The sequence below is a fragment of the Halichoerus grypus genome, chromosome 5 (assembly GCF_964656455.1).
Source record: "Halichoerus grypus chromosome 5, mHalGry1.hap1.1, whole genome shotgun sequence".
NCBI classification, from domain to species: Eukaryota; Metazoa; Chordata; class Mammalia; order Carnivora; family Phocidae; genus Halichoerus; species Halichoerus grypus.
In genome coordinates, this window is record NC_135716.1 from 185,238,321 (window position 1) to 185,260,714 (window position 22,394).

The following is a 22,394-nucleotide window of genomic DNA, read 5'->3' on the forward strand; positions in this document are numbered from 1 at the left end:
TAGGGAAAGGGGGCCAGGCCCTCCGGGCCTCCGGAGTTCCCAGCACTGCCTCCTCCCTGCGCCCTGGCTCTTGGCCTGGTGCTGGGCCGTGGGGAGGCCAGTGGTCAGCACAGCCACCGTCCAGGGGGATGGGGCAGCCTGGGGCTCTAGCAGTGCCTGTCCCCAGGAGGCAGCCGGGAGGCATCCCGGGGGATGCTGGGGACGGCAGGCAGCACTAGACCTCCCTGGGGCCGGCGGTCCTTACACCCCGTCTCGTGCTGCGCCGGCGGCAACCTCCTCCTGGCGCACAGGGCCTTGCGATGGGCGGGGCACCCAGCTCCCACAGCCCTGCCCTCTTGCCAGGAGGACCTGGGACACAGCAACAGGGTGTCAGGGCCTCAGTGGTCCCTGCACGCCCCCATCCAGTCCCTCCTCTGGAAACACCAGCCCAGTCTTCCTTCGGGGCCCTCTTCCCACTCCACTCCATCCCATCCTGCCCCTGTCCCATGGAACCCAGGCTGATCAGAGGTACGAGGATGGCTCAGAGGTGTTCAGACCAGTGAGAGGCAGGCCTGTTGGACAATCAGCAAAGAGGGGTCCTCCCTGCAGGGAGAGTGATGCTGGTGGAGCCTGGTACCCCTCCACAGAAACCAAAGGCTGCCTAAGCACAAAGCCACCGTGGAGAAAGCAGGGCAAGAGACAGAGAGGCAGCTATTGGATCACCTAGATCCAGACATACCTGAATCCATTCTTACACCTGGATCTAGCCATGCCTGAATCCATTCCTACACCTAGATCCAGCCATGCCTGAATCCATTCCTACACCCGGATCCAGCCATGCCTGAATCCATTCCTACACCCGGATCCAGCCATGCCTGAATCCATTCCTACCCCTAGATCTAGCCATGCCTGAATCCATTCCTACCCTTACACGAACGGTTTCCTGAGCTGACGCATTTTCTACTTTGCCACTGAAATGTCCCGACAAACCTACAGAGGAAGCTGCTTCCTGGCTGTGCAGGCTCGCGGTCAGCATGGTCCGTGCTTACCGCCCCCACCCCGAGATCTCCGCACACAGCAGCCCCACTCACCATGACGGGGGTGGTCATGCCCTGCAGGTGGAAGACGTCCATGCCTGCCTCTGCGCCGCCCACCACCTCATTGTTTCCCTGGCTGGACTGGGGCAGGTCAAAGTAGGTGCTGTCTGGTTCCCTGGGAAACAGGAACAGAGCCATCAGCCCTGCCCAGGCCCAGGGCTCGGGGCTGGCCCTCAGCTCCCAGGGGGCCTGCCCTTCAGCCCCCCGGCTGTCTCCTCTGCCCCCTCCCTCCTCCTCTGGCCTCTCCAGGGCTAGGCCACCGGGGAGGCGCAGCCCCACCTGAGCTCTGTCCCCTGGACCTCTCCTGGCCCAGACTCCTCTGGACCCTGCATCCCCAGGAGAGAGCCCACACCAGCAGCCCCCGCCTCCCCCTCACCTAGTCTGAGTCCAGCCTGCCAGCCAGAGGAAATACTCACAGGGAGTTCCAGAGATGCTCGAACGTGGCCCCCTCGTCCACGGTGTTGGGCTGGGACATCTTCTCGGCACCCGGCCCGGAGGGCGGCTCGCTCTGCAAGGAGGGAAGAAGGACAGTGAGTGCTTTGGGAAGGCCAGCCTCCGCCCCGCTTCATCCTCCCCTGTCCCAGGCAGGACCCCACCTAGCGGAGGGGCAGGCCTGGCTCCAGACCCACGTCCTACCCTTGGACGAACGGTTTCAGGAGCTGACACATTTTCTACTTTGCCACTGAAATGTCCTGACAAACCTATGGAAGAAGCTGTTTCCTGGTTCTGCAGGCTCGCGGTGTCAGCATGGTCCACGCTTACCGTGCCGGGGGGTGCCGCGGGCAGCAGGGGTTTCTATCACTCTGAACTGTGTCTCTAGGCTTGGCCTTCGGGGCTCAAGCCAGGTTTGGGGGCTCCCGATGCCCCAGGATGTGAGGACAGCTCAGATCCCGGGTCACCCCCTCTTGCGAAGGGCATGTGCAGGGCAGGCCCAGAGGCTGGAGCCGAGCCCCGGGTCTGAGGTTGGCTGTGCCCTGTGGCTGTAGGATGTCAGCCAGCCGTCCACCTCTGAGACAGGGCCCTCCCCTGTGGCCTGGACACAAAAGCAGTTCGGACCCCAGGAGGCAACCCTGGGCCAAGGCTGTGAAGTTGTCACCGGAGTGGGATCACTGCACGGTGGTCCCCCTGTCACAGGAGATGCCCAGGGCCTGGGGAGCCCAGACAGGCTGGCCTCTGTCCCCAGGGTTTCCTCTCCCGAGAGCGTCCACACCCAGCTCCCACCCCGCAGTGGGCCCGCCATCCTGGAACCGGGCCAGGCACAGCCGGGGCCCCTGTCCTCCCGTGGTGGGGAGGGGCAGGGAAACCAGAGCCCGCCCTGCCCACCGCCCCACCCAGGCCAAGATGGTGTCTCCCCGGAGCCGGCCTCCGGGTCCTTGGCTTGGCCACGGTCCGCCTGGCAGAGCCCCAGCGGGCAGGCCCAGACCTGCCTGCAGCCGCCGGGGGAGGGAGGGCACACCCGCAATCTGTCACTTTGTCCCCAGGTAGGCGGGTGCTGGTGGAGGTCTGCGGCACTCTCCCGGGGGCCGCCACGTGCCAGGCCACTGGTCTCCGGAGCAGTGGCACGGGCCAGGAGGGCTGCCCCAGGGGCTGGCCCGAGCGCTAAGGCGGGCCGAGCAAGGACGGCCTGGGACTGGCAGTTTAGAGAGCACTGGCCCCAAACCAACTCTCCTGCAGGCTCAGAGAGGTTAAGTGACCTGCTGAGGTCACACAGCACAGCCACATGCACAGGAATGACAGAGTGGTTTCCTCAGAATTCAGAATTAACCTTGTCACCCCCCCCGCACACACACCTTCAGCACATGATCTATCCACGGGGCTCTTTGTTTATTTATTTGAGAGAGAGCAAGCGTGTGCGTGTGCAGGCAGAATCTCAAGCGGACTCCGTGCTGAGCGGGGAGCCCAATGCGGAGCCCGATATCACGACCTGAGCTGAAACCAGGAGTCGGATGCTCCACAGACTGAGCCCCCCAGGTGCCCCCGCCCACAAGGGTTTTAACAAGGCTGGGCAGTGCTCACTTGCATGTCTCCTGTTCTGGGGAGGTCACTGCCCCCCTGGGCTGAGCTGTCCAAAGCCCAGTGGAGCGCAGTGCTGGGCGTGGAGCTGGCCACCCGGTAGTTCGGAAGGGGGTGGACTTGGTAGAACAGCACCAGCTGCCGGGCTGTGGAGCCAGCCGCCAAGCTGAGGCTCGGCAGAAACCCGCCCCCAGCCGTTCCCTAAGGCTGGCCCTTTCTGGGCGAGCAGGGATTACTAGTCCAGCGGCCCTGGGGTGTGCAGGGAGCGCGCCGACAGGAGGCCATTTGGGCCCACCCTCTTCAATTTGCAGATGGACCGTCCAAGCCCAGAGATGGAAAACACTTGGCTAACATCACACAGGAAACGGTCAGCAAGACCCTGCGAGTCTAATCACAGCGGCCGAAAGAGGCCCCAGCCCACATGAGCCCCAACGGACGAATGGACAGACCAACGGGGTCCATCCACACAACGGGGTACCGCTCGACCACGGGGAGGAACGAAGCATGGCGGCTCGCTGCTGCGTGCGTGAGCCTTGAGGACATCCTGCTGAGCGAGGGAAGCAGGCATCCTGGGACTGCGCAAACGTGGCGCCCACCACAGACAAGCCGGCAGGCACCGAAGGCAGGTCTCCGGTACCGGGGCTGGGCCGAGGGGGCCAGGGAGTGACTGCGAAGGGGGACGGGGTTTCCTGTGGGAGCGGTGGAATGTTCTGGAGCCGGATGGAGGTCCTGCACAGATTGTGACTGTACGAAATGTCACTGCATGGTTCACCTTCAAAGGGTTAATTTTATATTACGTGAATTTCACTCGATAAAAAAAATTAATCAAAGACACAAGAGACTCAGTGCTGCAGAGCACGTGGTGGGTACTTACCCCACCAGCTGCAAAGAAAGGAAAACCCTCCATGTCCCAAAGCCCAGCGTCCGGGAGCCGGCACAGGGAAAGGGGAGACACTCAGCCTCCAGCCCCGGCACCTCCCTCCCAAGGGAACGGCTAGGGAGGTGGCACTCCAGAGCACCCCCCACTCCAACCGCCAGGGGACACAGCCAGCATGTCTGCCCTCCCCCTGCCCTGCTTCACCCCGAGCTGCACCCGGTCAGCCCGGCTCTGGCCGGGGGACCTCTCACCCGCTGTGACAGCAGGGCGGGGGGCAGGGCAGACGGAGCCGGCCCGGCCACACTGGACGGCAGCAGGAAACTGACACCCAAGTCCCTGGGGCCCTGGCGAGGGGCGGGGAGGAACTCCATGGGGTCATCAGACTCTGTGCTCAGCAGATCCTGCTGCTTTTCCACCAAACTATCCCCAAACCCAGGACCTCATGTCCACTGCTCCCCCAACACTCCTGCCTAGGCCAGGCCCTCCCTGGGTCCACCCTGGCCCCTGCAGTGCCCACACCTGTCCCCTCCCTGTCTAACCACCCGCCCCAGTGGGCTGTCCCTTGCGCTTCGGATGAAGCCCCAAGTGCCTCGCTGTGGCCAGCAGGCCCTGACCGCAGAGCCCACCCCCACCCGCCTCATCCCCCTCAGGCCCCTGCCCAGCACCTGGGGCTCAGCTCAGAGGCCACCGTCTCGGAGAGACCATCCCGGTGCCCGGTCAAACCGGCTGCCACCACCCAGCGTTAGCTTGCTTCCTTCTGTGTCCCGAAGCGGCTCTAAGCTGAAAGACGCAGAGACAGAGAGACACAGAAACCTGTCCGGGCTTCCTCACTCAGCCACGGGCGCAGGCCCCTGCAGCTGCCACACGGGCCTGGAGGGGACTTCACCCACTGCCCCGAGACCTCGGCAGTGGGCCCCCAGCTTCAGGGACACCGATCAGAATGCATATTCTCAGGGCGCCAGGGTGGTGCAGTCGGTTGGCTCTTGGTTTTGGCTCAGGTTGTGATCTCGGGGTCACGGGATCGAGCCTGCTTGGGATTCTCTCTCCCTCTCCCTCTGCCCCTCCCGCTCGTGCTCTCTCTCTCTCAAATAAATAAATAAATCTTAAAAGGAAAAAAAGAACGCATATTCCAGGGCCCCACGCCAAGGGGCTCCCATGGCGGGAGCTCAGGAATCTGCATCTCTAACTGGCACCAGGGGATTCACCAGCACTCTGGGACAGACCCTCAGGGAGAAGGATCACGCAGGCCCAGCTCCCCGACTCCGTGGGGGCCCTTCCTTGTCCACCCTGAGGGCGGTCAGCAGCCTCCACTGGTGACTTCTGCTCAGGTTCTTCATTTTAGCAAAATGAGGGTCCAGACACCTGCCCTGTCCTTACAGGACACCGTGGGGCCCGAGCCAGGAAGCCACCAACTCCATGATCTCCAGTGTCCCTGGGAAGCTCCCCAGAGCTGGCTGCAGTGAACCCAGGCCCCCATGACCACGAGTCAAGGGAGCTGTACACCCTGTCCCCGTAGGCCCTGGGAGCTCCTGCTGGGGCATGAGAAAGAGGAAATGCTGATGTCGGGTCGAGGATAGGGGCCCCTCACTGGGCACTGCCCCTGGACCCCATGGGCCCCCCTCCTCTGTCCTCAGGGCAGGGGCAGGATCTACCCTGGACCCACTGCGGCATTTTGGCGGAGGACGGCAGAGGTGAGACACAGAACAGCTCCTCATAAGGAACACCAATGGCCCCAGTGACCTGCATTTTAAGTTTGGAAACACACTCACAAAGGAAACTTGGCTCCCGGACCTAATGGCAATTGCTTTTGCAAACGTGGGAGATCATCTTAAAGATTACATATTAGTGCGGGAAAGACAGACTCCCGAGGAAACATTCTTTAGGTCATAACCGAGGTGCAAAGTGCAGATGCGCCCTCAGCCGCCTGGGCCCTTCCATGAAGGGTGAGCTGCTCTGGAGGGAAAGTGCGCTCAACCTCGCGAGGAGCAGGGGGCCCTGCAGCGTAAGGTTGTGGGTGCAGGAAGTGTGGGGTGCGACACCGCTGGGCACGCACGGGCCTGCCCAGAACCACCAAGCCAGAGGCACCCACCAGAAAGGGTGCCATGTGCGTCCCCGTTCTCGGGGTGCTGGGCCGTGCTGTGGGCACCGCCGACCCTGCAGCACCTCAGGGAATTTCCAGCAAATATTTGTGACTCAGGGGGCATCGCGGGGCTGCCAGCGAGGCTCCAGGACCCCCAGAGCTCAGGTGGGCTGCAGGCATCGTGCAGCCCAGAGCCGGAGTGAAGGCGCAGACCCCCCCCCCACCACAACCCCTTCGACTTCGACTCAGGGGTCTTCTGAGTCCTCAACCCAAAGGTCTCTGATGGACCCACTTGGCAACATCTGCCAACATGTTCGGTTGTTACCACTGGTGGGGGAGGGGATGCTTCTCAGCACCCTACAATTCACAGCAGTCCCCCCACAGCAGAGAATGTTCTAGATCAGGGGTCAGTGCCACAGGGGAGACGCGGGGCCACACCACTGCTTCTAGCTGCTGCTGGCCAAGCCCTGGACGGGGCCTCTGGGTGCTCACACCGCCTGTCATGCCCAGTCCCCACGTGTCCCCTCCCTGCCCCCTGTCCTGTCCCCACGTGTCCCCTCCCTGCCCCGTCCTGTCCCCACGTGTCCCCTCCCTGCCCCCTGTCCTGTCCCGTGTCCCCTCCCTGCCCCGTCCTGTCCCCCACGTGTCCCCTCCCTGCCCCCGTCCTGTCCCCACGTGTCCCCTTCCTGCCCCCGTCCTGTCCCGTGTCCCCTCCCTGCCCCCTGTCCTGTCCCGTGTCCCCTCCCTGCCCCGTCCTGTCCCCCACGTGTCCCCTCCCTGCCCCCATCCTGTCCCCGTGTCCCCTCCCTGCTCCCTACCCTGTCCTTACATGTCCCCTGCCCCCCATCCTGTCCCCACGTGTTCCCTCCCTGCTGCCTACCCTGTCCCCTCTGTCCCTACCTTTCTCCACATGTCCGCCCACCCTGCCCCCCACCCCATCTGTGTCCCCCTAGGCCAGGCCAGGACCCAGCCTCCTCCAGGAAGCCACTGTCCTCCCTGATCCCTAATCAGGAACCCCTTCCTCTGCCTCCCAGGTCATGGAGCGCGGGTTCCTCTGTGTGCCTCACAGGAGAGCCTTGTTGGTTGGGCAGGATTGTGTTCCTGTCCCCTCCACCGGCCCCGGGCTCCAAAACCACCTCCGATAAGCTGGGGCTCCTGTGACCCCCCCCGACAAAGAGAATCACCTTGTGCTTGGGGATGGCAGTCCCCACCCCTTGCCCGAGCCTCTGTCACCCCCTCCCACTGCTTGTAGAGTCCTGAGAGCAGGGAGGGCCAATGCGGGGCTCACAGCCCGCACCCAGGCCTTCGGGAAACCAGCGTCCAGGGAGGGAGGCAGCGCCCTTCAGTTCAGTGGAAAAGTGACCCAAAGAGCTCCATCCTGACCCTCACCCCCAAACACTCCATCTCCACTGTTCTTCTGACACCATGGGTATGACAGGGCTCCTTCCCACCGTTATGTCCCCTTTTTGCTCAGTAAACTCAGACCACCGCAGGAAGGGACCCCAGGGCCTTCCCGGGCCCCTTCCAATCAGCCCTGTGGCCTCGAGGGGACTGAGAATGCTCTGGTGCCCAGAAGTCCCCCTACCTGGGTGGAGGGGTCAGGCGGCCAGCAGGCAAGGACACAGGGGGCAGGCAAACCCTCTGGAAAGAGCACTCTTCCCCAGCCGAGTTCCAGCAGGACGCTCCGGGCCCAGCCTCCCGGGGCCCTCGGTGCTGAGGGGCCTCTGCTGTCCCTACCACCCCCAGAACAGGGGCTGCCCTCACCTTGTGGGGTGCGGCCGGGACGGCCCCAAGTGTCTCCCTCCTCAGGGACCCAGGGCAGCGGCCATCTGTGCCCGCCCCTCCGGCCTGTGGCCCAGGCCACGTGGCCACGGGAGTGCTAGGCAGCCCTGGCCACGTGGGGTGGGGTGGGGTGGGGTGGGTCAGGCCAGGGCTGGCCAGATCTGCGCCCGGGACCTCCTGCGGAAGGACGGGGTCCTGCAGGGCCTGGTAAGGAGGACGTGGTCGGGGGCCTCCGGTCGCCCTGAGACGGCTCGCGGTTGGCCCTCTGCCCGTGCCGGGGGAGACCGGGCGCTGGCAATGAGAGACAAATTTAGCCTCCCCACCCCGGGACAGGGAGCACTTGTGAAATACGAAAACAGCAGGAGGCGCCCGATCAAGCTGCCCTCCCGCCCTCCCTCCTGGGCCAGGGCCCACTCGAAGGAGGCAGGGCGGGGGGCAGGCTCCAGAGCCCCCTTGGCCCTGCTGCTTCTCACCTGCCGGCCTCTTACCCAGCCGCCAGGCTCCGTCACGGCAAATGGCCTCCTTCTGCAACCAGGCCAGGGTCGTGGGGCCTTCCCCCGGCACCCGGGCCCAGTGCGGAGGACTGTGAGGGCGCCAGCACTTTGGGTGTGAGTCTAGGGGTTGGCTTAGCACCCACGTGAGGCAGGGCAACGGCGTCAGCCCCCTGAGCACGTGGGCTTCGCACACTTGCGGTAAAGCAAGCCGCCCAGGGCCGTAGGGCTCCGGGTTGGGGCCTTGGCTGGGGGGAGCGCTCGGCTGAGCAGTTTTGGGGACCCACCAGTGAATACCCCAACACCCGGCAGGAAAGGGCTGTCACAGAGCAGCTCCTGGTAGAGGAAGTAAACCAAGAAACACCCAAGCATCGCTAACCACTACAGCATCCCCAAGGGAGGTAGTGAGACCAGCAATTTTGCAGCTCATTTTAAGGTCAACGTGGAAACATGCACAGGGAGGTGAGGTCATCTGCCCAAAGGCACACAGCTCGTTGGGGCCGAAGGTCAAAACCAGCAGTCTGCCTCCAGCAACCCTGCTCTTGACCCTGCCCTTTACTGGGCCTGACCCTCCCAGCCTGCACACCGTGCATCGTGCCTGGGAAGCCCCTTGCCCACCCCTTTCTTCACCCAGCATCTCAAAGTCCGACCCGCCCTGAGGCCCACCTGCCCTCTGCGGATCTAGCAGCGTCTTTCCTCCAGTCCCCCACCCAACACGTGCAGATCATGCCCGGCCACACAGCTCCTGTCCCGTGGTTTCCCGCTCGGCGGCTCGGCACTGCCCCACACCCCCTGCTCCCTCTCCCTCTCTGTCCACGTCCACACAGCCACCCTCCGCTGCTCTAAAGCCCCTGGACAGGTGTATTGCCCATTCGGAGGCTCTGTTTCCTGCCACGTGCTCAGCAGGGCACTGACCCGGACACGTCCTAGGAGCTTGAGAAACAGCAGTGATTCCCAGCTGACCAACGGTTACTTAGAATCAGGTGTCAGTGGAGGAAGAAGAAGCCAAGCCCTGATCAGGGGGCAGAGAAGCACAGAGGCGGGGCCAGGTCGCTGCCCTGTCCCTGGTTCGTTAGCAGACGCCCCTCGGCCCTGGTCTGTCCAGGAACGAGGCGCCTGCAGAACGAGGCAGACCCCCGTCCCGGTCTGAAGACAGACCTTCAGAACGCCCGTAGCAGCTTCCTCTACTAGAGGTCCCCTCCCCGAGGCCTCGTGGCTGCTGATTCCCCAGGCCCGAGGCTGCCCGGAACACTGAGGGGGCAGCCGGTGCCTGTCCGCACAGGGCAAATAGCTGCCTTCTCTGGAAGCGCCTCTACCTTGGGGACTGCTGGGACGGGGTCGCCATGGGGCCTGCGGCCAATGACCAGACCGCGTCCTCTCGCCCGCTGGGCTGCCAGGCACCGCTGTCCTTGCCACCTGTCTCCTCCCACCCTCCCCTCCCTGGCCCTGTTTCTGTCCCCGGGGGTCACACTCGCACAGGCCAGCGTGTCCTCATCGGAGGTGCTGCTCTGTGCTCCAGAATCTTCTCTTTCCCAGGCAAGCATGTGAGCTCCTTCAACCATGCTCTGGATGACGGTTCCCAAACCACCATCCCGCCCAGCACCCTTCTCTGGACACCTGCACCTTCCTCGGAGGAGACCCCCCAGATGTGTCCCCACCCGCGCAGACCCTGTGGCTCCCGCACCCTGGGTGCCTGCTCTGGGCCCAGAAACACGCTGCCTGAAGTCTCCCCCCACCACCCTGCCCGCTCCCAGTTGGGACACCAGCTCATTTGCGGACGCTCTGTCTGACTCCCGCATTCTGTTCCTTCCCAGCTCTCAAGTCGGCCGCACGTCTGACTTCACCCAAGGTGCCATGATGTTGGTCCGTCCACCCGTCCCTCCCTCCAGAAACATCCATCAGCGTTCCACAGAGCTGCCGCTGCCCCACTCCCTGTCCCCTGTCCCTAGCCTTGGGGGTGTCTTTCTGATAATGGCACCCAGAATCTACCGCACACTCCCTCTGCCCCAGCCCCAGCCTGGAGACCTCTGTATTTATTGACCTCCATCTTCCATGTAACGTGGTAGGAAGGGAAGAGCTCTGCACCCCTACTCTGCAGATGTTCTTACGGCAGCACAGGGAGGGTGGGTCACCTGCCCTGGGCCAAACAGCTTGGAAGTGCCAAGGCCGGGCTGGAGCCTGCTCTGGCTCCCACCAGGCAGCCCTGCCCTCCAGGAGCCCTACTACTGGGGGACACACAAGCAAACCAGCTTTCACCGCCCGGTGTAAAGGGCGCCCAGAATGGGCGTGGACCATGGCCAAGGTCAGCATGAGGGCACGTGAAGGCCCACATCAGCATGGCCATCTGCAGGTCTCCCAAGCTGACGTTGAGCTTGGGGGGCCACGGGAGGATGGGCACCATGGGGTGGGGCTCGGCCAAGGACAGGCCCTGGCAGCCTTTAGGTCGGGGGAGGAGGGAAGGCGGGCTAGAGAAGGGACAGGCGCCTCTGGAGGCCACGCAAAGGGCCCTGAGCCCGTGGACTTCGGGGAGCAAGCTTCAGGGTTCAGCTCACGTGGGGCACAGTGGGATGTTTGTGGGGAAGGTCACCCCGGCAGGCATACATGGGCCCAGGGAGCCCAGAGGCGGGTGGTCAGTGAGGCAGGCCTTGGCGGGTCCAGGTAAGCTGGGGGAACATGGAACAAGTGGACAGGGCTGGGATACAGAGGGGCAGGGAGGGACGAGGACGCGGGTCCTGCCCCAGGACCCCCTTCCAAGCCGATTCCCGCTTCTTAATGCACTCTTCAGTAAACCTCCACCTAGCTAGAGATCCAGGTGCCTCCAGCCCGCTACCAGCTTCATGCCCGTGTGGGGGTTCTGTCTCTTCCGGCCCGTGGGGCAGTGATGGTCACACGCCTCACACACGATTGAGCTATGCACGAGCATCTGGCAGGACCCCTGGCCTGGCTCAGGGGTGCAAAGCGTGGTTGGCCGTCTGGCTGTGGGGCCGTTTGCGTGTCTGCAAGTGAGTTATCTCTGGGTGACACCTGCATGAGCGCTCCCAGAAGGCCGCTTCCCTTCACGCAGGGAGGGGACGGGACCGCTGCTCAGCCGCCCCACGCCCTTTCACCCACGGTGCACGCTCTCTGCCTTCCTCACCTCGAACCCCCATAGCCGTCCCTCTGCAGGTACGGCAGGACCCTGACGACCCCCTACCTCAGGAGTCCAGCTGTGTAGGCAGGACGGCGGTGGCAGGTGCGCCGACATAGGGAGCGAGCCCTGCTGTCCGGGTCTCCACAGAGGCAGCCAGGCGAAGCAGAGGGGTGGGTCTGGACAGGCTCTAGGGCCCCATGCAGGTGAGCGAGCCTGGAGGAACGGGGCTGAGTTGGCCCCAAGAAGCTAGAGAGTGGTGTCCTCCTCGAGCAGGCGGCGGCGCCTCCCCGGCAGGAAGTGGAGAGTTCCCAGCACGCCCACGGGGTGCAGGCGGAGGCATGAGAAGGACTTCTGCCCCCACCCGCCTGGCTCCCTCGCCTGGGCCCCTTGAGTCACCCATGGCCCCCTGGGAGCAGGTGGCTCTGCAAAGTACCACCCCACAGTGGCTGGTGCTCCTCACCCCGTCAGGGGAACCCCGGGCATGGCCTCCCTGTTCTGGCCTGGCCGCCAGCCTGCCTGCCTGCCACGCGTGCTCCGGGGCCCCCCACTCCCTGCCCCCTGGGGTGGCCCTGAGCTGCTGTGTGGCAGGGAGGCGGTGACGGGACCCCAAGCACAGGCCTGAGAGAGCTGGGCCGGGCTGAGCCCAAGCCTACCTTGGCGGGAGCCCGGGCCCCGAGGGTCGAGGTCGGTGTGGAGGGGAGGCAGCTGGGAGGCCCACAGCCCGTGGCTGGGCAGGCAGGCGGTGGTGGCAGCGTCCTGGTCGCCTAGGCGATGACACTGGAACCAAGGAAGCAGGGAGGCCAGCCTGGAGCCCGGGGCGGCCGGGGCGGAGCGTGGCTGGGAGCCCTGAGGCGGGCAGGCGATGCCATGCCCTCCGCACAGTGACCTGGTGACAGGCCCCTGGCCGCCGGGGGGGGAGGGGGCCAGCACGGGAGCCGGCTGCGTCAGCCCGTGTGCGCACGCCTCTCTTCTGCTCCTCGCTGTAGAAGCGTCCACACACATGCAGAAGCAGAGAGAACAGTGCACCAAGCCCGTGACTCTCCCCCGGCCTCAACCTCGGGCGGCCCTCCAGCTAAAGCCATTCCTACAGGTTACCATTGCGCCTGTGATATGTCAGGTGGTCAGGTGGTGATCCGAACAACCAAGGACCCTTTTTCTTCAATATTAGGTCCGACCAGGAAATTGTTGATATTCAACTGTTTTTCTCCTGCCCACGTGCACACGCACATACACGGTGAATTCAGATAATTCAACGTGATAAGCGGCCTTGACACCACATTCTGGATTTCCCAAGCACATGCTTTTAACTGCTGGTCAGAAGGACTTTGAGGAGGCCCGGATTTGGGAGACTAAGCTCCGTCTCCCCCCACCCCCCGTGGGCAGCAGCACAGAAAGCTGAGGCCCCCTGAATGGACGGGACGAGGGGACCGTGAAGATGGGATGAAGGGCCATGTCTGGAGGCAGAAGCACCCTCCATTGCCCGGGAGGGCCTCGTACAACCACGGGGTCCCGATTACAGGGAGGCGAGCACGCACTGTCCTGCTGGCTTAGCAGAGCGAGGAAGGGGCCACGAGTCACGAGCCTCTAGACGCCAGAACGGCCAAGAGATGCTTCTCCCGAGAAGGAACACAGCCGTGCTCCAGGTCAGGAGACGGGTTTCAGACTTCGGACCCCCAGACGTACAGGAAAGTGCGTCTACGCTGCTTTAATATTACGGGGCTAATATTACGGCAGCAGCCGAAACTAATATAGGCCACGTAACGCAAGTTTGGGGACCGTCATTTGTGGTGGCTTCCCCAATTCCTGGAGTCCGTGGAGCAGGGCCCTCCCTGCTGCCTCGTGAAGCGTGAGGAGAAACCGTCGGGGAGCCAGGCGCTTGGCCCCGATGGCGCCCCCCGCCACCCCCCCATCTGATGGCAGCTGAAGAGGCCACCCTCGCGGGAGCCGATCCCCCGCCCATCAGAGACGCTGTGTGCACGCACGCACACGCTTTGGAGGGCCATGCCAGGGACGCGTGGTCCTCTCAGCTGACTCCCGGGGAGGGCAAGGGGAGGTCGGCATCTGCACGAGTCACCAGGGCAAGGGGCTTCCTCCCTGGCTGCTCCTGGGGGAAGGGTCAGGCCGCAGCCGTGGGCTCCCCAGCTCCTGCTGAACACAGACCCAGTGCTGCCCACCAGCCCACGGCTGCCTGTGTGCACGCGCGCAACGAGGCTGCCTGAGCCACGTGCAGGCGTGAGGCGTTAGGACCACACGGGGACAGTGGGGGGTGGTGGGAGGGAGGGGTTCCCTGGTCCTGGGAAAGGAGGCGAAGAATCCAGTGGGATGCCAGGCACTGCCTTGCCCTCACCCGGGGCGCTGCCAGGATGCCCTGGGCTGGCCGTGGACCACAGCAGGTTGGCCCCATGACCCGCCCCGAGCAGACACCGAGCGTCACACTGGCCTGGAGACTGTGATGCCGACCACACCCGGGGTCGGTGTTTCCTCACTCCTGCCCATGAACGGCTCCCGGTCCTGCTCCTTGAGACACAGCACACGCCTCTCTGAGATCAGGGATCGCCTGGCTTCAGCCAAGGGCGAGGGGAGATGGGGAATGGCAGCTGAGGGGCCCGTCTCCACTCATCGCCCAGCTGCCCTTCCTGCTCCTCCAAGTCTATCAGCAGCCCCCCTCCCCGGTACAGGGATGGGCTCCAACAGCGTGTTGGGAAGTCACCCAGCCAGCCGACTGTGGATGCCTGCCTCCAGCCTACCACACTGCTTACTCTGCCTTCTACACAGATCAGTCACTGGCTATCAGGCCGACCCCACGAGAAACCCACCTCCCTCTTGCGGATGGGAAGGCGGAGGCTCAGAGGTTGGGTGACTTCTCCAACACGGGTGAGGGGGGAGCGCTGCGGGGACTAAAAACCTTTAAAGAGGCCAGGTGCCACCCCCTGCACACATTTCCTGAGTCTCATGTGTTTCCTCTTTTCTTTTTGTTTTCCGGTAAGTTCCACACCCAGTGTGGGGCTTGATCTCATGAGTCCGCGATCAAGACGGAGCCGGCCAGGCGGCCCAGGCTGTGCCTGTCTCTGTTCTCACAGCCCAATACAGCCCTTGGGCTGGCGTCTCCTGAGCACCAGGTTGGCTAAATCTTTGCCACGTTTGGCACGCCTGCTGGCAGGTTTCCAAACGCCGAGCAAGGGACCGGGCTTGGAGGAGCAGAGAAGACAGGCCCTCTTGCTTCCCAGCTGCCCCCTGACCCCCACCCCACCGTCAAGACCCGTCCCCACCCCCATGAACAAAGGCTGCTCCCAGGCCCTAGGTGGTGGTGGGGGGGGGGCTTAAGGTCTGGTGAGCCCTGGACGTGGCCCCCACTTGCTTGCTCAGACCGTCTGCACCGGGGAAGGGCAGGTGCCCTGTAGCAAAGGATCGTGCACGAGTGGACAAATTAAGTCTTAAGTGAAATACAGCCCAGCTCAGTTCTGCATCCTTTTTGTGAATTTTGAAATCCAGAGAGCTCGGAAAACTCGAAGGTTTTCCTTACGTCTAGGGCAGACTCCTCCAGGCAGACCCAAAGCTCCCTGTGACCCCTGCTGCCCATTTAGGGTAAACATCCCTTTATGTTGTTGTAGGAACGGGGAGAGCTCAGCTGTGTGGTGTTTCCAACAGACCCACTGGTGGTGTCATAAAATGTAAGATTCAGGTACTGTGTTACTTTTCTAAAATACATTTTTTTGAAGTCTGAATTCTGAAACGCCAGGGGCCCAGGGATATGGAATAAGGGATGGTGAGCCTATGCTTAGTTTTACAAAGCCTATGGCGCCCCCAGATCAGGCCAGGAGACACCCAGGATGAGGGGCCGTGGGTAGCGCTCCGGGACCACAGCAGTTCCCCCTCAGCTCCCCAACAGTGTCTCTGGGGAGGACTGTTCTTCCTCTGATCTTACAAAAGCCAAGCTTAGAAAGGGTCACACATGGGGCGCCTGGGTGGCTCAGTCGTTAAGCATCTGCCTTTGGCTCAGGTCATGGTCCCAGGGTCCTGGGATTGAGCCCCACATTGGGCTCCCTGCTCGGCAGGAAGCCTGCTTCTCCCTCTCCCACTCCCCCTGCTTGTGTTCCCTCTCTCGCTGTGTGTCTCTCTCTGTCAAATAAATAAATAAAATCTTTAAAAAAAAAAGGGTCACAGGAGTAAGATCTGGGGTGGATTTGAGCCCGTTTCTGGCTAATTCCTAAGCCAGCCACCCTCACCACGACTTTTGTCACCTTTTACCATCATGAAGTTTTGTCGATGAAATGCCATTGGATAGTACAAAATTTGGCGAGTCAAAAAGGGCACGGCAGGGGCGCCTGGGTGGCTCAGTTGGTTAAGCGACTGCCTTCGGCTCAGGTCATGGTCCTGGAGTCCCGGGATCGAGTCCCGCATCGGGCTCCCTGCTCAGCGGGGAGTCTGCTTCTCCCTCTGACCCTCCTCCCTCTCATGCTCTCTGTCTCTCGTTCTCTCTCTCTCAAATAAATAAATAAAATTTAAAAAAAAAAAAAAAAAAAAGGGCACGGCAGGGGTCCACACCCCTGCCTCCTGCACCTGGCTGGGCCGTCATCGTCATAGCTTCCACTGAAAAGGGGACAGAAACCCATCGGAGGGGTTTTCTGCAATAACGTAAAGAAGGCGGCAGTCCGGGAACTCTGCAGGTTCTGCTGCTCAGAATGACTCTGGGGACAGCCAGTCCCAAAACTCTAAAAGAGCAGCCTGCCAGGATTCCCAGCCATTTACCGGGGTGACCCCCTCACACTGCACCTTTCTTATAAAACGTGTTCCCACAAATTACTTACCTGCACATTTTCCTGTCAAGAGGAGACTCTATTATTCTCATACTTTCAAACATCAAACCGACCAGAGGAAGATTAGACAGTGTTCTTGGACTTACATTGACCTCAATCTTACAATCGTCCTTTCGGCTATTTTTATCAGAATCCATTATTTTCACACTAATCTAATTAGCGTCCTGTTTACCAATGCCTCATTTTTACATTTGCGGCTTTGTCTGAAAGCTCAGGGACACGGCTCCCGGCTCCATTCCTCCTCCCTCATTACTGCCAAATAATTAGTCAAGGAGCATCCCTGATCAAAATTAAGAAGCCAGGAGCAAGTTGAGGCATGCCTTCCTCCGAAAGAAAAAAAAAGGGACAGGAGATGACTAATTAGGGGCTTTTGTGGGTGGTCAGGGCCAGGAGGGGAGCAGAGAGCACTAAGGGAAAGGGAGCTTGCGGTTCAGAGTGTCACAGATCACAGTTGTTAAAGCGCCGAGCTCCCTCCCATTTACATCCCAATGACTAGCGCCCCGTGCTGTGATTTGCCTGCGCATACTACAGGTGCTCTCGGAGCACAAACCGCCCTGCCGGCCGCCTGGCGGGCAAGTCTGTTTATTTAACCTGCTGCCCCCTTTTCTAAACAGGGAATGCACCTTTCTCTCTTGTGGCCCCAAAGCAAGCTAGTGAGGGCTGCCATTTCCTCTGCAGGAGGGACACCTGTCTCCGTGGCCAGCCCACACTCTTCTTCTTCTTCTTCTTTTTTAAGATTTTATTTATTTATTTGACAGAGAGAGAGCGAGAGAGGGAACACAAGCAGGGGGAGTGGGAGAGGGAGAAGCAGGCTTCCTGCCGAGCAGGGAGCCCGATGTGGGGCTCGATCCCAGGACCCTGGGACCATGACCTGAGCGAAGGCAGATGCTTAATGACTGAGCCACCCAGGCGCCCCCAGCCCACACTCTTCAAGCTGCTCTACCCCACATCACTTCACAGGAGGGCAGGACCCACATCGGGACCTACACTGCCCTCCCTGTCCCCCCACAGCCCACCTGGAGCGTGCACTGCCCAGGTGAGCCCTGAGCCTGCAAAAGAGAAACCCCTGGGTCTTGCTCATGTTGTGCAGAACAATGGAGAAAACATGGCCCAGGGAACTCACCTCTAAAATCCCAGGAAATGGGGCAGGCGTGCTGAGGGGGCATCCTCCCTGCCCACTTTAAAGGACCCAGTGCAACCCTCTTTCCCCCAAGGAGAAGCGACCTGCCCGATTAGCCAAAGGCTTCCCCAGCTGCCTGGAGCCTTGGAGCGGCAGGTGAGCAATTACAGCCCCTTGCCCCCTCCCCACAGGCACCCAGGGCCACAGGGAGTGATTCTGCCAGCTGGCACTGGGTGGGGACGGCAGGGACAGGAACTTGCCACCTGCAGCCGCTCTGAGCAGGATCACAAAGGAGCGATGCCCCCGGCTACACAGGGTACCCAGCCCAGCCCTGCCCGCTTGGGCCCCTGCACCCTGGCTGGTGGCCCTGGCAGGATGGGCGATGCCCAGGTGCTCTGTGCCTGCCTGGTGGAGGAGGCAGGAGGAGGCTGAAGTCCCTGGGCACTTTGTGTCTGCCCTCAGGGGTTCGGGTGTGTTCCCACAGCAACTCACAGGAGGGAAAGGCTAGGGCCTCCCTAGAGAGACAGGGCACAATGCAGGGAGGTAGGCGGACCCACAACTCCCATACCGATGAGGAGCCGGGACGTGTGTGTGCGGGGGGAGCGTGCGTGGCCGAGCGGGATCTGGGCTGGGAGCACAGGACCCCAAGGGCTGCTCACTCAGCCCCAGGCGGGCCAGGCCCCGATGATGTGGGACTTCTGGCCCCCAGAGGGAAGGAGAGTAAGCTTCTGTTGTTTAAACCACCCACCCTGCGGTAAATTAGTTATGGCCCCCAGGAAACTTAACATAGCTATCAAAGTACTTAAAAAGCAAGTTTGTGATCTAGTTCTGCCTGTGCTTCTTTACTGGTGAAATGACAAGGCCCCCCAGGTCTAAGAACTCATAATTCCAACTTGGTGACAAGCACAAACGAAATTTTGAGATTTCTGCAGCAAAGGTCGTGCACAAAGAAAATACTGGCGATTCCTCTTGGAGAAAAAGTCACAGGCACCACTAAAATCATGGCTTGTTGCCGGCACGCATACTCGGAGGGAATGCTGATATTCACTTTTCAGTTAAGCACGAAGGAAGCTGCCCAAGTGTACAGCACTGCGGAATTCTACATTCTGGTTTAGATGGGTCCCGGGACCAGGGTCAGGGCGCGTCTCCCGTTCACGCTGCATGGGTCCGGGTCCCCAGGGAGCCCCCACTGGGGCACTCTGAAGCTTGGAACCTTGGGCAAGTATGCAAGCTGTTGAAACCTCCCCGCCCCTCTGTAAGTCGCACTCTCAGCATCTACTTTGCGGGCTGTTGTGAGCATTGCAGGGAAAAAGTATACGGAGTATTTAGCTAAATAGCAGCTTGATGAAATGTTACCTATTATCAGAGGTGCTCAACCAACACTTGTTTGGCTGAATTTTTTTTTTTCTTTTTCCTCTTTGGGTGTGTGAATTAGGGCAGCATGTCCCGGGAAAGAGAGCACTTTTGACGAGCATATGTCTGCTCTGCCAAGGAACATGGGCCAGATAGTGGGCAGACAGTGGGGGCGGGGGGGACAGACGGGAAGTTTACAACCAGTGTGCTCATCTCTCGGAGTCGACTTCACTATGTTCTTTAACCTGAACCCCAATGAGCAGAGGGAGCTTCTATAAACCAGAATCCATTTTCCTCTACAGAACACACGAAGAAAAGATTTTCCAGGCGTCCTACATAACTTACTTAAGAAGACAAACTTTTCAAAGGCAATGTTGTTGTGTGTTTTGGTTACACTCAGGTAGATGCTGCTAATTACAGATGTGTGTTCTGTGCTTGTTAAAGAAATCTGGGCAGGACTGGATGCATTTGGCAAGGGCATATGATCACACAGTGTACCGGGTGGGGGAAGGGGGGACGGGTCCTGCAATAAAGCTTTTCTCACCTAGAGAGAAGACCCCTAGGGTAGCAAGGGAGCTCGGCGTTACTTAACCACTCCTTTGTTTCTTTTTCCCTTTTTTGCTGTATGAAATTAAATCATCAGAAAATAACATATTTTGGGGCGCCTGGGTGGCTCAGTCATTAGGCGTCTGACTTCGGCTCAGGTCATGACCCCGGGGTCCTGGGATCGAGCCCCACATCGGACTCCCTGCTCAGCAGGCAGCCTGCTTCTCTCTCTCCCACTCCCCCTGCTTGTGTTCCCTCTCTCGCTGTGTCTCTCTCTCTCAAATAAATAAATAAAATCTTAAAAAAAAAAAAGAAAATAACATATTTTAAAATATTGACCCAGCACTCCCACAGAAATGCCTGAATTGGGAAATAAAGGTGTGCCCTCTCTTTTCATGGGGGCTGGATAGAATAAATACACTTGGAAAATGCTTCTGCTTTTTTTTTTTTTTTTTTTTGCAAACCCAAAGTTCACCGTGCAATGCACCATGTGCAATGGCTTTTTTCTCCCTTATTTTATTTTAGCAACGACTGTCATATAAGTATCTAGAGGATAAATTCCCCTTGAAACTGTCTCCCGTGTGGATAAATATGCTGCTTCTATCCACCCACCAATGAAATGGGTTCCCTTTTGGGTGTCAGAACCTTGGGGTGAATGTTTGCCTCTCTCCCTAAGTCCAAAGCCTCTCCACCTCCATTTTAGCTGTGTCGTTTACATGTGTTCAATGTTATAATAAATCCATTCTGGATGTGGGTGGGGCATACTCTATAAATAAATCCTGAACTGAGCGAGGCATCCTCGCTCCAGGGCCCCTAACAGGGGCCAGCAGCCTCCGCCAAGCCCTGGGCAGATTCCTGCCTCAATGCCAGCCACTCCGTTCCCTCCCTCCACCCCTCCCTCCACGGGGAGATCTGCTGGCCACCCGGAGCTGCCCCCTCCCCCAGGTTCCTGGCTCTCCCAACTCAGGATCAACAGCCATCACTTTTGGCCCAATTAGTGGACGCCAGGCATTGCTTTGTCATGGAGAAGAGGGGATTTGGACCCAAGGATTCTGACGTCCACATCTACCTGCTTAACTTCTGTACCAGAATGGCTTTCCCATGAGTACCCTTCAGAATTTGGAGACACTACCCTGTTCCCCATAGCCTTCACTAGAAGGGACGGCGAGTAGGGTCTAAGCACTCTGTGGCCAACGCACAGGTACCAGCTGCCAGGCCAGCTCACCTGCGGCAGCCCCCACAATGGATGACTGAGCAGGCACAGCTCTGCAGCCTCTTATTTTTAAAATCACATGCACAATCCATAAATTCATATGTTGCAGAATTTCAAACATCCTGTCCTTTTGTTCTCAATGTAATGCCTTTTTAGCTTTTATGAGTAGATCAAAAGACAGGTGGCTGGACGTAACAGTCAACTTTAGCAGCTTGATGAAATGTTACCTATTATCAGAGGTGCTCAACCTTAGCATGGCAGTGCAATATATTTCGGTTTACTCATTTTCTTCCAAAGCTAATTATTAAGGCTAAATAAATAAAGAGCAACAATGACTATAGCCAAAACCAATTGTGTTAATGGTTCCCAAATGTCCAGTTATTTAATAAACAGACATAGTCCATTTGGATGGATTGACCCCCCGGAAGTTAACCAGGCACTGTCTCCCTGGCCCCTTGCTGGTTGACAATGGTCTACCTGTCACCCACCTATTTATGTAGACAAGTGAATGCTTTCTGCATATCCACTTAGGGACCAGACAAAAATAAGCTGAGTAAGAAGGTAATAATAGCTTCCTCCCTCCAAAGGCTGAAAGGACAGTGACTGCAAGGCAAGGAGGAGGAGAAGCTGTTTCCCCAGGGTGGGCCGGGGGCCTGATTCTGCCCCTCCTCTCTCCACCTGGAACAGACTCAGAAGACAGGCCGGGCACCCCTGGCCAGCTCTGAACCACCTGGAGATGCCCCTCTGGAAACATCGCTCTTAATAACTGACTCCATGGATCTGGCTTGGTGGTCACGCCCAGTTCTGCTGGTCCAGGGGAGCACTGGGTCTCAGCCTTGGGGAGTAGGGGAGTAACGCGGCAGGATCTGTACGGCCCTCTCGGGTACGGATGGAGCGGGCACCGGCGGGGAGGAGCTTGTCAGCGACCCGCACGTTCACCAACTTCCACCCGCACCTGCACCCCCACCGAGCCTCCCCTCAGAAGCTGGGGTGGAGAGCGGTCAGCTGGAGGAAGGCCCTCCGGGAATCTCAGCGAGGCTGTTCGTGGCCCCAGAGGCACTCGGGCAGGGCCCCGCATCTCTTGGCGGGCTGAACTCCGCCAGCTCCCTGCCACCGGCGCAACGTCCCAGGAGCCGGTTGGACTCGGGAGGGAGACCCTACGTCACTCTCTCCCACAGTGCCTGCACGCTTGCTCCTTCCTCGAAACCCCTAGCTTCGGAGCCCGTGCGCCCCCGCCCTGCGCCCCGGCCCCGGCAGGCCGCGCCCCGCCTAGGCCCCAGCGCGCAGGCTCGCCACGCTTCCTACCTGGTGCGGTCGGAGCCGGGGGCATCGACGCCGGAGCCGGCCGGGCGGTGGCCCCGTAGTGGGTGCACGGCGAGCGCGGGCTGCCCGGGCGGGTTATATGGGCGCGGGGAGGGGGGGCGCCGCGGGCAGGGACGGCGCGGGCGTTAGCGCCTTGGGCCGCCGGCCGGGCGGGAAGGCAGCGCGGGCCGCTCAGCGCGGCGGGAGGAGCGCGGGCGGCGGGGCCGGGCGGAGGCCGAGGTGGCCGCCGGCGCCCCGCCCCCCCAGCTGGCTGAGTGCAAGTCGGGGTCCTGGGCGCGCTCTGCCCCGCCTCCTTCCCGCCGCCTTTTGGCGCGCGTTGCCCCCGCGGGGCCTGCTGGGCCGCCTACCCCCGGCTGGACGCGGGCCGGGCCCCGGGGCTCTCCCGCCGACGAGATGGGACCGCTACCCTCGGCCAGCGTGAGGGCGCGGGCTCGGGCGCGCGGGAGCGAGGGCGGGCAGAGAAGCCGACTCTGCGTCCCGACGCCTTGCTTTCCCCTAGACGCCGCATCTTCCCGACACCCGGGGCTGTCCTCCCGCCCGCCCGGCGCTGGGTCCCTCCGTGCGCGGGGTGCT

General features: G+C 60.9%; 1 protein-coding gene across 7 annotated transcripts in view; it reads right to left on the reverse strand.

The window, feature by feature from the left end:
* TP73 (tumor protein p73) overlaps positions 1–21,866 on the reverse strand; it is a 62,492-nt gene extending 40,626 nt beyond the window's left edge. Inside the window, exons 1-3 of one of the 7 annotated variants that reach the window (XM_036089559.2) lie at positions 11,513–11,780; positions 1,493–1,584; positions 1,071–1,191 (exon numbers count right to left, since the gene is read on the reverse strand). In XM_036089559.2, the coding sequence (XP_035945452.1) occupies positions 1,071–1,191; positions 1,493–1,584; positions 11,513–11,563 (264 nt within the window). In that variant the 5' untranslated portion in view covers positions 11,564–11,780. Of the gene's footprint in view, positions 1–1,070; positions 1,192–1,492; positions 1,585–4,631; positions 4,653–8,301; positions 8,393–11,512; positions 11,787–14,265; positions 14,288–21,803 lie in introns of those variants that run through there. The other 6 variants (XM_078073874.1, XM_078073875.1, XM_036089558.2 and 3 more) reach the window with 6 other exon arrangements.
* Between the last annotated feature and the right edge of the window lie 528 nt (positions 21,867–22,394).